Source organism: Parambassis ranga, chromosome 2 (genome assembly GCF_900634625.1).
Source record: "Parambassis ranga chromosome 2, fParRan2.1, whole genome shotgun sequence".
Lineage (NCBI taxonomy): Eukaryota > Metazoa > Chordata > Actinopteri > Ambassidae > Parambassis > Parambassis ranga.
This window is the reverse complement of record NC_041023.1, coordinates 21,680,623-21,695,914: the sequence shown is the minus strand read 5'-3', so window position 1 is coordinate 21,695,914 and position 15,292 is coordinate 21,680,623. Positions and strand designations below refer to the sequence as shown.

General features: G+C 41.7%; 2 protein-coding genes across 4 annotated transcripts in view; one reads left to right on the top strand and one right to left on the bottom strand.

Moving 5' to 3' along the window:
- The window catches only part of sfmbt2 (Scm like with four mbt domains 2), a 28,920-nt gene extending 24,797 nt beyond the window's left edge, over positions 1-4,123 (bottom strand). For both annotated transcript variants that reach the window (XM_028433419.1, XM_028433410.1), the window contains exon 1: positions 3,970-4,123. The gene's annotated coding sequence lies outside the window, so the exon portion shown is untranslated. The remainder of the gene's footprint in view (positions 1-3,969) is intronic.
- Positions 4,124-6,780: 2,657 nt separating this feature from the next.
- On the top strand, positions 6,781-15,099 carry tmem110l (transmembrane protein 110, like). Of its 2 annotated transcripts, XM_028400743.1 has the most exons (8): positions 6,786-7,311; positions 8,964-9,012; positions 9,097-9,192; positions 9,276-9,397; positions 10,453-10,565; positions 11,221-11,304; positions 11,387-11,518; positions 13,862-15,094. In XM_028400743.1, exons 1-8 carry the CDS (start codon positions 7,122-7,124, stop codon positions 13,988-13,990), a joined length of 915 nt encoding a protein of 304 aa, XP_028256544.1. In that variant the 5' UTR covers positions 6,786-7,121; the 3' UTR covers positions 13,991-15,094. The 2 variants fall into 2 exon arrangements, with proteins under 2 accessions (XP_028256543.1, XP_028256544.1); XM_028400742.1 differs by having other exon boundaries at positions 6,781-7,311; positions 8,964-9,192; positions 13,862-15,099.
- Positions 15,100-15,292: the final 193 nt, after the last annotated feature.

Sequence of the window (15,292 nt, the reverse complement as noted above, 5' to 3'; positions counted from 1 at the left end):
CTCAATCAAAAACAGCTCTGAAATCTATATCCCAAAAGAACGGACAATTCTCTCATTCCCTGAGTAGGTGAGACACACATCCTGATGTACACACACTAAAAAAACAAACAAAAATTGAAATCCTAAAGATAAAAAAACAGACTGAAGTCCTGCTTCTGAAACAACCCTGAAATCCAGAGAGAACTAAAATACTGCAGCTCCTGTTTGTAGAACTGTGAGGCTACAGAAGAAAGGCTGTGACAGTCTCCACAGCCACCCGACTGTGTGTGCCATCCCCCACCACACACACACACTCTCTCTCTCTCTCTCGCACACACTCTGGCGTCTCACAGTGGCTCCAGCATACATCCATTGCGTAAACAACAAGCTGAGCTAATTTGGCTCACATGATACCATTCGCAGCCCTTCTCCCCCCACCACAACCACCTCACACAGCCAAAGTGCCCCACAATCTTCATCACTGTAGTAAGCACGCAGACCTCCACAGCAAAAAAACTCATCAAAGTGCACTCGCTGTGTGGTGTAAGAGGAGGAGGGGGGGGTCAGCATTTTTCCCAAGTGCCAGTGTAGATGTCTGAGTGAAAGATTTACAGTAAATATTAGGCAAATTAAAGCTTAAGTACAGAAATGTTGTCTCCCACTTCTGGCAGTGAGAGAAATTACACAAACATGTGACATGTTGTTTACACATCTTCCCTCCTCCGTTTGGACCAAGCTGTCCTGTGGGGAAAGGACTTGCATCTCTCAGGTGTTTTAGGTGCAAACAGAAGTGACTGTTTGCCTTTTGGGTGCATATTTTTCTCACAAAGATGGCAAAACCTGACAAGCTAACTGCTGCTGGCTGGTTTTCAGAGGGCCTCAGCAGATCGTTTCCCTCCTAAATATTCTTTGAAGGACTATGGTGTAAAGCCAGGACTGTTGGGTGTTTTTAGATAAATGATCGTAGCTGTCTTGCACAGACACACGTGTCGCCTTACTGCTGTTGGAAAGGCTGTAAAATATTTGGAGTTGGCTCTGTAGGTTAGGACATTTCCTACGTTTTTTTCTGCCAAAACTCCACCACACTCCTAGTTGCTGTTACCCACTTTGTCTCCGCGGCAACTGTTCCTCCTCTCGTCAGTTTCGCTATCGGTGTTCCAGAGCGGTAATGTCTCCACGGACCCCAAACTCTGATATACTGCGATGCTCAGAGGGATTTTACCTGCCGCTGACAGGCTTAGTCAGCACTGTGCAAACTGGTTTGGTGAGGGCTGGAATGGAATGGATGCTCATTTACTTGTAAAACCAACAAGCTGTAGCCTTAATCAGATTAGATATTAAGAAAACACATCCTGAATGTGTGCCAGTACCAGGCTTTTTTTCTTTTTTCCCCCCTTGTAAACTTAATTTGTTAATGTTTAGGCCTGTTTCTTGAATAAGACAACCAATTAAAAGACGACACCTTAAACTCCAAAAAGATTTTTACTTATTTACTGCACAAAATGATTATATTGGAAGCTTTCTAGAGTGAACTTAAATAGACTACAGTATGTGGTTAATGTGCCAACTTTGAGCTTTAATTTAAGGGCTCTAACAGCCCTATCATTGCCCACCTGTGATTCCCTGAAAGTGAAGGCACTATCGTTCCACTTTCAAAGCATTGAAGCTGAAATGGTTTATTTCAAATCTAATGGGGAGGAAAAAACAGGAAGTGTGTAACTGTGTTGCTCATTTCCCTAAAATTCACCATGACATATTTATTACGTTTTGGAAATCCTCTGGAATTCAAAAGGTCACATTTTTTATTCATTCTTCAACAAGTCCCAGAGGTCTAATTACACAGCAGTCCAACACACATTCATCTGAAAAAAATCCCTGAAAAGAAATTTCTCTGGGTGAAAAGTTTGGAAAAAGAAACTAGAGGAGCTAAATCTCCTGTTTAAATAATCTTTTCTACACTTATGTCCCTCACTGGTTCAACAAGTCTTATAACCCTGAGGGACTGAAACCCCTCAGGCTCCTCTGTTTGACTTTATCCTTGGGGAAAAAAGATGACTTTTTGCAGCAGTTTGTGCTTGATGAAGCTTAATAGGCTACAGCGTCCTGGAGGAAACAGCACAGATTGGGTAGCAGGGGATTAAACTGGTCTGCGAGAGTTAATCTCAGACGCAGGACATTTGTGCCCCTGTTGTTGTCTCAGATTTAGGGATTTTTTTTATTTTTAAATTGATTAGCCCCTGATGGGGCGCTGGGCATCCACGTGTTGTCATCCCGCCTTTCTCTCTAAACGCATCCATGCCAAAGATTTAATGGGGGATTTAGGAGATTAACTACCACTGCATGGGATTTTATTGCATTACTCCCTATTAGGTTCTCCTCTTTTAGACCCATCCAAGAGTTGTTTCCTCTTGGAATCAGGGGCATCCTGATATAACAATTTGTCTTTTGTTTCTACCACAGGTTTAATACACATGTATACACAATACATTCAGTGTGTTTACGCCCAATAGAGAGAATAATGATGCCAGTAAACAACACACAACCTGCAGCTTGGAGAGTCTGGTGTCTCAAAAGCAGAGCCATATTTGCCTGAGTCCTCCCCTTATTCAAATACAGGCCAACAGAAAGAGAGGTCAATACTTCTGTTTCTCTATCTGTGCAGACTTTGTCATTGTCTTTCATTAACATACAAAGCCTCCTCAAAAACACAGCAAGTGTGCAGGAAAAAAAACAACAAACCATCAATAAACCTGCAGCAGGAGAAAATATTTTTAAAAAAACGGTGAAGCAAGAAAAGAAAAACATCTTTGGAAGTCTAAACGCATGATTTATTCATAACGCGGAAGTCTTTATTGTTTCTCATCATTATGTGGTGACGAATTTAATCCGGAGGAGGAGAAAGAATCCTCTGGAATAATGCAAAAGAGAAATAATTAAACAGATACGCGGGGGTTAACCCAATTATCAGTGAAACCATTACAAATGTACCCACAGAGGAACAACAAGAGCGTGCGGAAAAAATCAGCTTTTCAATCTTAACATCGCCCTGCTGCCTGTTTTATTTTTGAACATATTAATAAGTGATCTAGAAGCATCGAATGAGCTGATAAAAGTGAAAGAGGAAACGCACATGAGGAAGATGAGGCTGGTGAGGGGTGTAGCCGACCAGCAGGCAGGCAGGCTTTCTGGCACACTCCGGTCATGTAGACTTTGCACACTCGCAAAACTGCAGCGGAAAAAAACTCCCACGGACTCGCCAAATGAACACTTCGAATTTAATTGATTAAACCTCGTGTGTGTCCATCAAAAGAAACAGAACCGGGCGCGTTATCTGCCGTCGTTTTATTTTTTCCTCGTTCAAAGATTTTAAGGCGCAGTTTTCCCCCCACGAGCACCATACAAACCCGCCATGTTGAGAAGTGGTTTGACATTTTGGCAGTGTCCGGTATTTTCCAAATGCTTTTTTTTGTTTTAACGTTACCTTATGGTGACGGGGGAAAAAATCCCACATGACTCATTTATAAGCGAATGACAGCAAGAAGTCATTTCTGACGTTTGTCTACAAAAACAACTTCAAACTGAATTCACATCCTGGTCCTTACAACGCTGCATTAAAACACATTATAATGACGTTTCTGATGTTTTTTTTTCTTTTATGAGCAGATTATTAAAAATTCCCACAACAGTTAATTAACAGGCAATAAAAACGATATTACCGAGAGTGCCACGAGACCGCGTCCTCTCCGCTGGTGAAAGCTGTTAATTACAGCGCGCGAGGCAAGCAGACACTTTCAGCAACTTGGGCTCGTGAACGAACGCTCGCTACTATTTTCTCGTTTCTACAGAAACCGCCTCGGGAGCACTTCGGAGGAGGAGAAAAATAACTCTCCCCGTGTTTAATATCGTCGTCACACAACCAGAATAACAAACGCAGCAGCCGTACAGAGCAGAAAACCCTCGCGTGGCCGCGGCAGCCGTCACCTGTCTTACCTGTCCAAGTTTTTCCCGTCGCCTCTCCGTCTGGAGACCCCCCTCTGCGTGTTTTTTCCCCCCACCTCTTCCTCTCTTCTCCTCGTTCGCGTGAGCCCGAGCAAAGCAGCGCGAGCGACGTCGTTCAGCTGCTGCTGCTGCTGCCCCCGTTCCAATATGGCATCTCCCATCTGCGCATGTCCAAAAACATCTACAGATATTTTCAAGCCAACTCCTTCATTGACCTTTCGGTTGCAGCGGCGAAAAAATGTTTCTTCAGCCTGTTGTAGGGAAGTGGAGTTCAGTGGATACCCACGAGGACTGCCAACCAAACATCAGTTTAAACCACACTGGTTTAAATGTAATTTATAAATCATCTAATAGATCATTGGTGTTTAAAATTAAACACCAATCTTTCCCCTGTATCTGCACCATTATGATGAACACACCATAGATGAACACATGTACAGCAATACAGGCAGTTCTTTTAAAGGAAGTGTCACAGCACCACATAATGATCAATGCAAATGGACATAAGAGTCAATAATTTATGTCAGCTCAGCTCAGAAATCTGCCCTTTGATCGCGTTCCTCTAGAGATGACTTTTCTCCCAGCAGCTATTGAGAAACTGTTTTTTTTCTAACCTGCTTCCCAAATTCTTCTCAAAGTCAACACTATCCTCTAGTGGTTGGAGCGCACTGAGTCAGGCGTGCGAGTCGGCCAGGCGTAAAGCTCAAAGGTTGGCACATATTTCCATAATGATGTGTAAACAGTCAGGTATTAACACACACACAAACACACTGGCATACTGGAGTGGAAAGTGAGATATGATAAAAGTTTTATGACGCTGGAGTAAACTGAGCTTTCAGGGTGGAGGCAGTTTTTTGTTGTTGTTGTTTACAGAAAGTGAAAGTTACGGCCTGTTTACTGTGAGCTGTGTTTCAATTAAAGCAGGCACGGGCTTCTCTGAGCCTCAACTTTATTTCTGGAGTTTCAGGAAGAGCTAAACCATGTGTGAAACAAATCAAATTGCTCAATATTCTTGTAGAGATTCGTGTAAGCAGAGTATTTTGGGAATCCCCTGGAAGAAAACACTAAAGTGCTCCAACGATTCCCACAAATTTCTGTTCTGTTTAAATGTTGTTAGATTTTAGTCTTTATATTTCTTGAGAGTCCGTCTTTGAAATGATTTATATGTATTACCAAATCAATTATTGAAACGTTCAAAGGATATTTCATCGAGAATATAAAATGTCCACATCCGTTTTTAAACATTTATCATAACCGTTTTGCACAGTCACGTTTTCCCAAAATCCTCAAATTAGACCATAAACATACATTATTATGTTATTTACAGAGAGAGACGTGCGTAATTGTCGTGGCGTAATGGTTTTATTTTGAAACTTGTAACGGGAAGTTAAGTGTAACGTTATTTACGGTGGCGGACCTGATTCATAAACAACATAAACAAACAAAGGAGAGTCATATAAAGACAGAAGGGGGGGGGTGCTCGTGCTGGTGTTATGCCACTCGTGGAACAGATGGTTGAAGCGTGCGCTGTGCACCATTAATCTGCCAGAGAAGAAGCTTTTCCAAGCGCGCCGGAGAAGGGATTAATGCCTCTCTTTACACACACACACACACACACACACACACACACACACACACACACACAGTATACCCGGCCCACTTGTGTCTTAAGGTGCGTGAACCCGCAGCCTCTCTGCACCTAACAGACGAACGTTTTTGTTTTGGCTACGCTGTTAAATGCTTCGTGTGTAGTATGACAAATATTCTTTATCACAACCTGGAAGTTGGTCTGAGCAACTTAGAGTTCTGTTGTAAATAAAGGCTGGTGTTCGGTTTATTTGGATGAGTGAGGGTAATTTAACATGGTGGAAATGATGGGACAGAAGAGAAGAAAATGGAGACGCAACAAATGAGCTTTTGTCCGGATAGTCGAAATTTGTTGTGTTTTATGTGCACAAATAATTAATAATAAATCAAAGTAAATATCTCATCACCCCGCTCACTCTGACGTGTATTTCCTTTGTTACATCTTCACGTGAGGCAGCGATTTGCCTCGTGCGTCCGGCGCGCGCATCGCCAAGCAGCCTGCCGCTCCGCTGAAGCGGCCTCGCGCACATTCAAGGAATTCTGCTGCGAGTCAAAACAGACATGCGTCAACGCGGCCCAACAACAAACAGGAAGTTGGACGTCAAAATAATGCGGTTGTCGAGAAATGTAGAAGAACATGTTTGATGCAGGTTTGGGGCGGTTTAACAAACAGAAGACAGAAGCAAACACACACACCGATGTACTGTCTTGTATTGAATTAATAGATACCACTGGACAAATAATAAATAAATATACTGACTATTCTAAAACATGCACAATATTTAACCTTCATGAATGCAGAAGATAAAATGGGATGCTGTAAACTTGCAATTGCAATTACTCTTCTCTGTGTAGCTTGATTTACTATACAATTATATTTAATTTGACAAAAATAAGTTGATTTTAAAGATATATTTACTCTTCCATAGAACAAGAGTCTGTAATATGACCTAAAACAACAAAAACTTGTTGTATGCTAGTCATTTGTGAACCCAACATAATTTCCTACTTACTTAACTAAGCTTGAGTTGGGCCTAGTTTCATTTATTTATATTGCATCAGCTATTTATTTTATAATACTTATGATTAATATATAACTACAAATAATATTTTAAATAAGAACATACCAACATTCCTATTAATTCTTAGACCATCATACATTTAATAAATAATGTACATTCCATAATGTACTGTTTATTGAGCGTCTTCTGAAGTGAAGTGGTTTGTAAAGGGTGATTCCTATAGATTTGTGCCAACTTTTATTTTGAAATACAAATACCGGAAGCCGGACGTCTTGTGTCGTCGCTTCACAGTCCGTGTTTTCGTGTCATAAACATGGATGGGAGTCAGATAATCGATCCTCCTGTTTGCTTTAGCATCACGAGATGTAGCACAAGCGGCTGGAAACACTGAAGAAACCCCGCGAACTGATTAACTTTAACTTCTGAGTCTGGCGGTTTGTTTTGTTTTGTTTGTAAAGACACGCTGAGTTTGTCACAGAGGAAGTGTAGCTTTTGTCTCAGTCAGGGCTGTGGTGGTGTTTTCATCGCGTCGGTATGGACTTGTACGGATACAGCGGGGTCTTCCTGGTGAAGAGATTCCTGGATAAACCCCCGTTCGAAGTCACGAACATGTCTGACATTAACAAGGCGAATCCTCACGGCTGTGATAACGGAGCTCTGACGGACAGGTTCGGTGTCCTGATCCAGGGGCTGCTGGCCATCGTCGCCTTCAGCACGTTGATGTGTGAGTATCGGATCGATCCGCAGCAGGAAACACGTCCCTGCAATCATCTTATGATCATCTGCCTTCTATTGAAGTGAACGATAGCAGCAGACACAATCTGGATTCTCACGAGTCCACGTGGCGTTTTGTTGACGTTTCTATTGAGCCTCATTATCCGGACACAAAACTCCTTTAAAACACATGTTAATGTAGTTATTCTTAGCTGCAGGCCAATTCAACTGACCAGATGAATCAAACAGTAAATCATGAGCTGATACAGTGTCTGTATGTGTACCCTGTTCAGTGTAGTTTAGTGTTTTTGTAAGCTCAGTGATTTTTAGGTTGTTCCTTTACCAGCAGAACAAGATGCTCCCTGTGAATCACAGCTTGGATTTAGTCCACCTGAACAATGGCTATTGACTGCTAAAAACTTGTGATTCTGTGGCAGCTGACTCACAGAATGTTGAGCATCTTGCCAGCCTCAGCACCTTAGGCCATGTTCTATATTTCTGCAGCAGGGACTGCCACTAAAAACATGTTTGTCATTTAGGGGCCACCTATTGTTTGTTTCAATGCATTACTTCCTGTATGACTTCCTGGATTGCCTTTGAGATGTTTTAGTTCTGCCAACCAGCTTCCTTAAATAAGGATAAAAGGAAAAATCGCCATTGAAAAACCAAAATGACACAAATCATGGGCATGTTTTGTAATATCACCTTATTTCTTTGGTGTGTTGGCATGATCTTCTAATCACTGTGTAGTTTAAAAGGTCAGTGCATTCACCGTGATTTTATTAGCTAGTCAAGCAGCCTTGATCATTGCAGTCAAGTCCTTGCAGCCGTGAAGTGTTGCAGAATTAAACCAGGCCTGAGAGTGGCAGAGATCAATAAGCTCTAACCTCCACTTAGTTACTTATTAGTAGAACAAATCGATATCGTTCCCTCGTTTTTCCCTCTCTCCTGTTGTCAGAGTGCTTTCGAGTGTTGCTCTTTTCTGTTAATATTTACCTCCCTTTATTTATGTGCAGCAGAGCATTAACGGCCCTTCAGCTGTGATCACAGTGGCGGTATGCCAAGTCACAGCCGTGCATCCCTCCTCTGATCCGTCTTCCTCAAAGCTATTTTTGGGAGTTTCCTTCCAGTGCCTCGCCTGCACCAGTGCAGATCAGACCGCATCTTTTAGCAAATTGACAGTCTCTTTGTGAGCAAAAAAGTTTACTAGTGAGCAAACTTATACACAACTGCTGCTTTTCCAGTTGTTTCCAGCTCTAGTTTATCCAAACATTCCCTTCCCATGAGCCCCACTGTGAGTTCTTACTCTGCTTTGACTAAATATATTCCCTTTACAACTGTGCAGGAGTCTTAAATCATTGATCCTTGGCGATTCCAGAAAATTGTAAACTACTTCAAAAATAAAGTGTAAAACAGCTCTGCAGGGAGCCTCCGTCCTGCTCTCACATGCACAGTCACATTCTTTGAGCTTGTGAGATGGCAAGATAGGGAAACAGTGGGCGTCTGTTCACCCTGCGCCCAGCAGGCAGAAACAAAGTGTTGTGGCAGAATGAAAATAAGGGTGATACGTCTGCGTTTCATATTTCCCCTGCAGCGGCTGCACAGAAAAAAGATTTTTTGCAGTTTTATTGATTAATTGAGTGACTTTATTCTTGTTTGCAGTGAAGAGGTTCCGGGAGCCTGTACTCATCAGGAGACCATGGAGGATCTGGTTAGATTTTTTTTCTCTTCATCTTTTCTTCTTCTATTGTTTCAGACATGCAACACAAAACCAAATATTCTTCCATCTTTTTAGGTTTTTTGACACATCCAAACAAGCAATTGGTGCTCTGTTCATCCACTTTGCCAATGTCTTCCTGTCCACACTCACCAAAGAGGACCCCTGCTCTCTGTGAGTTGTCAGGTCATCATTAGTTGACATATGAAGCCATCAGGGATGTCTTAGCTGCAATGTAATTTCTCATTGCTCTAAAGGTACCTGATGAACTTCCTGTTGGATGCCACGCTGGGAATGCTGGTCATCTGGCTGGCTGTCAAACTGGTGTCCAAGCTGGTGGAGTACAAACAGTGGACATTGCTCATGTTTGGAGAATATGGTGAGAAGAAATTAACCTTTTTTCGAACACATATGTAATATTCCTACATCTTCTCTAAGATAACATTGGGATGCAGATCCAGGTTATGCCACCAGAGGGAGCTACAACCTCAGCTCAGGAAAAGACAGGGAGGAGATCCAGCATCTCCAGCTGCAGCTGAGTCTGGAAAACATTTCCCACTGCCTCTTAGAGAGATTAACTCTGTCTCAGTTATTACTCTCACACACTCCACTGTTTACTCTTTACTTGTGTGATGGAAAATTTTACTAAATCCTGCTGTATAGCTCACTATGTCTTTATCCAAGGACACTTTAGTATAGTCACTGCACAATGATGACTATTTGCACTGTTTACTCCATCTTGCACTACTTGCACACTAGCACCACCTCACCGACTCATGTGGTACCTGTACATTACTACATTATTACACTGTTCCATTCGTTCATATAAGGGTCTATGTTTACCATTTCATCCGCCAAGTATTTTATGTTCTGTTCATTGTATGTCTGTTATGTCATGTCAATTTAGCCTTACTTTAGTTTATTTACTTAATTTTATCTTAGTTTTTATCTTATTGCATATTAATTATTATATGTTCTTTGTATTCACCAAGGCACTAAGGCAAATTCCTAGTAATGTGAACCCCCTTCACTTACATGGCAATAAACATGATTCTGATTCTGATTCTGATTCTGATCCAGCTTCTGTTTTTTGGTCAACTGTGAGTTCATGTTTAGTTTTTGTTGGTGTCTTGGTGCTCTCCCTCCCCTCTTTTCTTTGAGTCTGGCTGTTTAACCTTCCTTCCTCCTTCCTTTCTTAATGACAGACCTGTCCTCCCCTGCGTCTGTTGTGGTGAGGCACCTGTAGCGCACCTTTTGGGAAGGTTTAGACCAGAGGAAGAAACTTTTAATACCTAATATTTTACTCAAGACACAGAGCTTCTCTAAGGTTCTTATTAGTGTCAAAATGAATTGATCATCAGTGGAATTACAGTTCAACTTTGTGGTCAGTCATTTGATTACACTGCAAAAGGTTTTCATCTTTATTCCCCCCAGGTGACCCTCCGCAGGCTGCAGCATGGCTGGGTCAGTGTGGCATCTACCTGCTCATCATGGTACTGGAGAAAGGTGTGATCAGCCTGGTGTTGCTTGTCCCTGGATGGTCCAAAGTAAGAAGCTGATTTTATTGCATCAAACTTGAAAAGTCACAAACTTCAGGTCAACCAGACTACATGAAAAAACAATCATTTCTATTTTGGCTCTGTTTTGTTTTGTTGTTTGAAAATCCTTTATAAACAAAGAAGCAGGGTTAAAAAAAATGTTAAAAAAATAACATTATCAAAACATTGAAGTAATGTTTACGTGTTTAATCCTGACATTCAGGATGATATTTGTGTGTTTAAAACTACCCTTTTCCATAGAAACAGATGCAATTTATTTGATTGCCTCTTATTTATTTATTTCTGGATAGCTTTGAAAAGCATCTTGTGTTGTTTAAACACTCAACTTCCTGTGTTTAAAGACTGACTCCATGTTGTCTGACACATGGATTATACAGTAAATATTAGTAGTAACACTGCTAATTTTAGTCTGTGGTATCAAGGAGTTAAGATATCCTTAAAACATCCTATTTGTAGTCACTGTCTAATGTGGTTATAGCCCATTTGCTGTTTGCAGCCCCTTATGACTTCATAAGGGGATAAGCCTCGCCCCTCCAGATGATTCAAAGATGTATGTTTTAACATGTGTGTTAATATTGTTGCAGTGCAAAAGCAGCCAATGTCATCCTTATATTCTGATGTCAGTATTTTTCTTCTCTTCCAGCTGCAGGAGGTGTTGCTGAGCTACATCGCTAACCCTCAGCTGGAGTTGGTGCTAGTCATGCTGATTGTGCCCTTCATAGTCAATGTGAGTCTCATTTTTACATCAAAATATTATGAACTTTGCAGCTTTAGTAAGCTCTGCTACCTCTCTCTCTCTTTCTCTGCAGTCCATCATGTTCTGGGTTGTGGACAGCTTGATGATGAGGAAGTATAAGACGATGAAGAGCCTGGACGACTCCTGTGACTGCTCGGTGAAGAAGGCGGACTCTCCGCCCCATGTTAACAGTGACGAGTCACGGGTGAGCTGAAAAATATACAGATTGTTTATAATTGTTCCACATTCAGTGTCCACACGATACCAAAGTTAAATCCTCACACAGTCCCATCTGCTCTGGAAGTGAGTCATCGGCCTATAAAAAGATTACTTTTGATGTTTTGAAAATTCTTCAGCCTGTTCCCACCAAACCTCCTGAGACCATCACTCAAAGTGGAGGCAAACAAGAATGTGACAGTTTGATATCTTTTGATGAAATTTAATGTGTGTGAAAATGGCTGTTGATGGTTAATACACCCACATGGTCACGCTAGGTGTAAACTGCACTTGTTGTTTTGGGGGGATGCGTACAACACACATAAACACACACACACCATAGAGAGTTTGTCTCTCTACACTTATTCCAATGGGGAACAGATGAGTTTAGTCAAAGAAACACTGAGTCAGACAGCTTTTCCTGTCCATCCTGATTACTGCTGTGTGGACTCTGCTTCAGAATTTAAGCGTTAAATGCTGTAACTCTTTTAATTGGTTGTCATGAAGTCAGAAGTGCAGAAACCTCCCAATACACTCCCACTTTCCATTAATGCCAAGTGGGTGCTACTTCTGGGTGGTTTCCAGCAAACTTTCTAAGAACTCACCCAGGTCTTTAAGTCACCAAATCATCTTTGATATCCTGTCTCCCATCAGTTTTGTTCTTCAGGCTCCTTTTTGTTTACACTCCCTCAAGTAAGGGAAGGTGGAGTTTATCTGCCGTAGAGTAGTTTAAATATCTCAGGGTCTTGTAGAAAAGTGAAAAAGGATGTGAAATTGTAGGTTGGATGAAGCCTCTGAGTGTTAAAGAGGTAGCTGGGTAACCATTGAATAACAAATGTTAAAATCGGAGATGCTGAAATGAATTCCTCCACTTAAAGGCTGGGTTTGCTTACCAAGATGGGTGACAAGTTAAAAAATCCAGGAGAAGCTCAGAGTAGACCTGCTGCTCCTCCACTTTGACAGGAGCCAGCTGAAGCGGTTGTACTTGATAAGGATGCCCCCTGGGTGTCTCCCCGTGGAGGCTTACCAGGCACTGCCAGCTGGGTGGAGGCCCTGGTATTCACTGGAGAAATTATACAGTATCTCCCAGTCCAGGGATCCATGTTCCCAGGAAGCCTGTGTAAACAGGGTGTGTCTGTGTGTGTGTGCTCCTCCTGTTGCCACTGATGGACTGAATCGTTTGGAGGAAGTTGTAGTTGGTCTTGTTGAGGCTGCAAACCTGCCTCATTTAAGCCACCTCCAAACCTTGATGTAGTGTTACAATGTTAATGTTATTTTAATGAAGCATTAATTTTGGACCGTATTAAGGCTTTTAATGCTGAATAGGAGCACGTAAATAACAGCAGCATACATCTACTAAAAAGCCTGAATCAGTAAGCATGGTGTTAGTGTCATATTGTGTGACAAGCTAAATGAAGTGAAAGAGATGGAGGGTGATGATGTGCTAACAGTGTGGTTGCATCACACAGGAGGCTGTGTGTGTGTTGTGGTTGGATACTGTTTTGCCTGGTCTTGTGTTATAATTCAGAAAATCTGTTTAATAGCTGCCTCCATGCAGCACAGAAGCCATTTCTGCTTTCACTCAGGAAAGATTGAACTCACAGACATGACTGTCGGCGTTTTGTGACCCCTGTGAACAATTGGGTGGGAGTGTTTACCCCTCCCTGCTCTCCCTCTTCTTCCTGGTCGTCTGCCAGGCAGCTATAAATCAACCCTTATCCCAAGAAGAAAAGTGACATTTAGGAATCGTTTCCACACGCTGATGTTATGGAAAGTGGAGTGGAGGAGGACAGCAGAGAGAGGGGCTTTGACGTGGATGAGGTCGTAGTGGAGGTTGTGGCCAAAGCTGGAAGCAACAAGGCTTTTGTTGTGATGGTGTGTGACACAAAGGTTATGAGGGAAATGATCAGATTTGATGCAGTTTGTTGGATTGCGTAATAGTTTCTACAGCTGGACACTAGACAATAATCAAATGTTAGCAGGCTATCTAGCATTATTTGTCAATCTAATTGTTTAAGCCCACAGTGTGAGTTTTTCCAGGTCTTTAAAGTCATTATATTTGAGATTTCCCACGTGCCATTGTCCAACGTAAAGCAACTTATGGACGTTTATAAAGCTGTAAAAGGATAAGAACTTTGCTCCGTGGAGATTTGAATCCCTGATGCTGTAACAGTCTCTTCAAAGCTGCAAAGAACCTAAGATATTTTCCACCTAAGGCTGGGAATGCAGAGGATTTCCCAGCTTTTTATCCACACAGCCAGCTGATAACTGCTTGTCTCTACTTTGTTTTGAAGCTTGTAGCTACATCACCAAAGATCTCCTCTCCTATCAGGTCCTGCTGACAGTCGAGACAGACACTGAGGAGGCCTCAGAGGGGGAAGAGGACCCAGGCGATAACGAACCGGTTCCGTGTGTGCAGTATTCAGGTGGACCACTGAGGCCGAGCTGGGTGGTGGTGTAAAAAGCCAGGTGACCTCGAACTCATCCATCTACTCTGCACACAAAAACACACTCGGAGCTCCTTAACCTAAAATAAAAAGTTACATCCTTATATCCTTAAAGGTCTAAATATCAGCTTGTCTGCTAGCAAAGGCACAATTAAAGGTCATATAACCTGTGAATGTGAACACTACAACCGTAGCTGCCTTCTCATGCATTGAAGGTTTGAATAGTTACAATTAGAACGGTATATGCATGCGCCTCAAATAGCATTTTGGGAATTACCTCTCACCTTGCTGCCTCTGTTTGCTGTGTGGAGAGATCATTAAGAAGCACAGCGCCTGCAGGGTGAAATATAATGACCAAAGTAAATCTGTCTTCTCCCCACTGTGGGGACTTTGTGAGTGATGTTGCTTCAAAGAGACTCATTTACAGCGTATCGTTTTCCAAAGAGGAGCCAGAGTAACGTTTTACACATGTATCAAATCCACCTTTTTAATTAAGGTGTAATTATAGTCATTCCCACACGCTTCTCACTGTTTAAGTTAGAGGGATGATATGTGGTTGTTTAGAACCACACAGATGTACATGGATTTCTTGGCTGCTGCAGTTTTGACAGATCAAACATGTTGATAATGTGGTTTTGTAAAACAAGCTGCTTAAAAACTGAGAATGACTTCATGGTTTAAAAAAAAACACTTTATTTAGCTTAGCATAAAACAATCATGTAAACCTCACTAATTATCTCTTCAGGGTTAAAATTTATATATTTCTTGATTAATTTGTTTTAATAAATGTTTTTCTGTTCAGAAAAAATTGTCAGTGGGATCAGCGGAGTTACAGCACATTTGTTTTTATTTATTCTGTTAATATTTTATGTATATTTCACCTTGTATATTGTGGTCCAGTCTGTGGTAAATACAGTTGCATAGTGATGAAAGAAATAGGTCAGTTCTGAGGGTACAAGCGGTATTTCTAGTGATGTGATGCGATTATGGAAATCATTTTATATACAGTATTTCCATTTACCTGTGTACGACATGTTCTGTCTGTAATGAGTTTTTTATTTCGTTTTTTTTTTTTTTTTACAAAACAAACATTTAGATGAAACAACACGTTACGTCCATAAAACTGCCGTGGTGCTTCTTACCGAATGTATCTCTATCTAATCTGTGTATGAATAAAGATGATTGACACATAAGCCCATGTTTGCTGTTGAATTCCTGCGGCGGCCAGGGCACGGAGCACGATGACAGACGTCCTCAGTGAGACCTGGCCAGAGCACACCTGTGTGGGCGTGACCAGCAGCCCTGTGACCTCCACC

Excerpts from the sequence above, each read along its gene's own strand:
- tmem110l (XM_028400742.1), top strand. The coding sequence starts at position 7,122 with ATGGACTTGTACGGATACAGCGGGGTCTTCCTGGTGAAGAGATTCCTG. Across the intron at positions 9,193-9,275 it reads AAAGAGGACCCCTGCTCTCT|GTACCTGATGAACTTCCTGT; the intron begins GTGAGTTGTCAG and ends ATTGCTCTAAAG. Across the intron at positions 11,519-13,861 it reads TTAACAGTGACGAGTCACGG|GTCCTGCTGACAGTCGAGAC; the intron begins GTGAGCTGAAAA and ends CTCTCCTATCAG.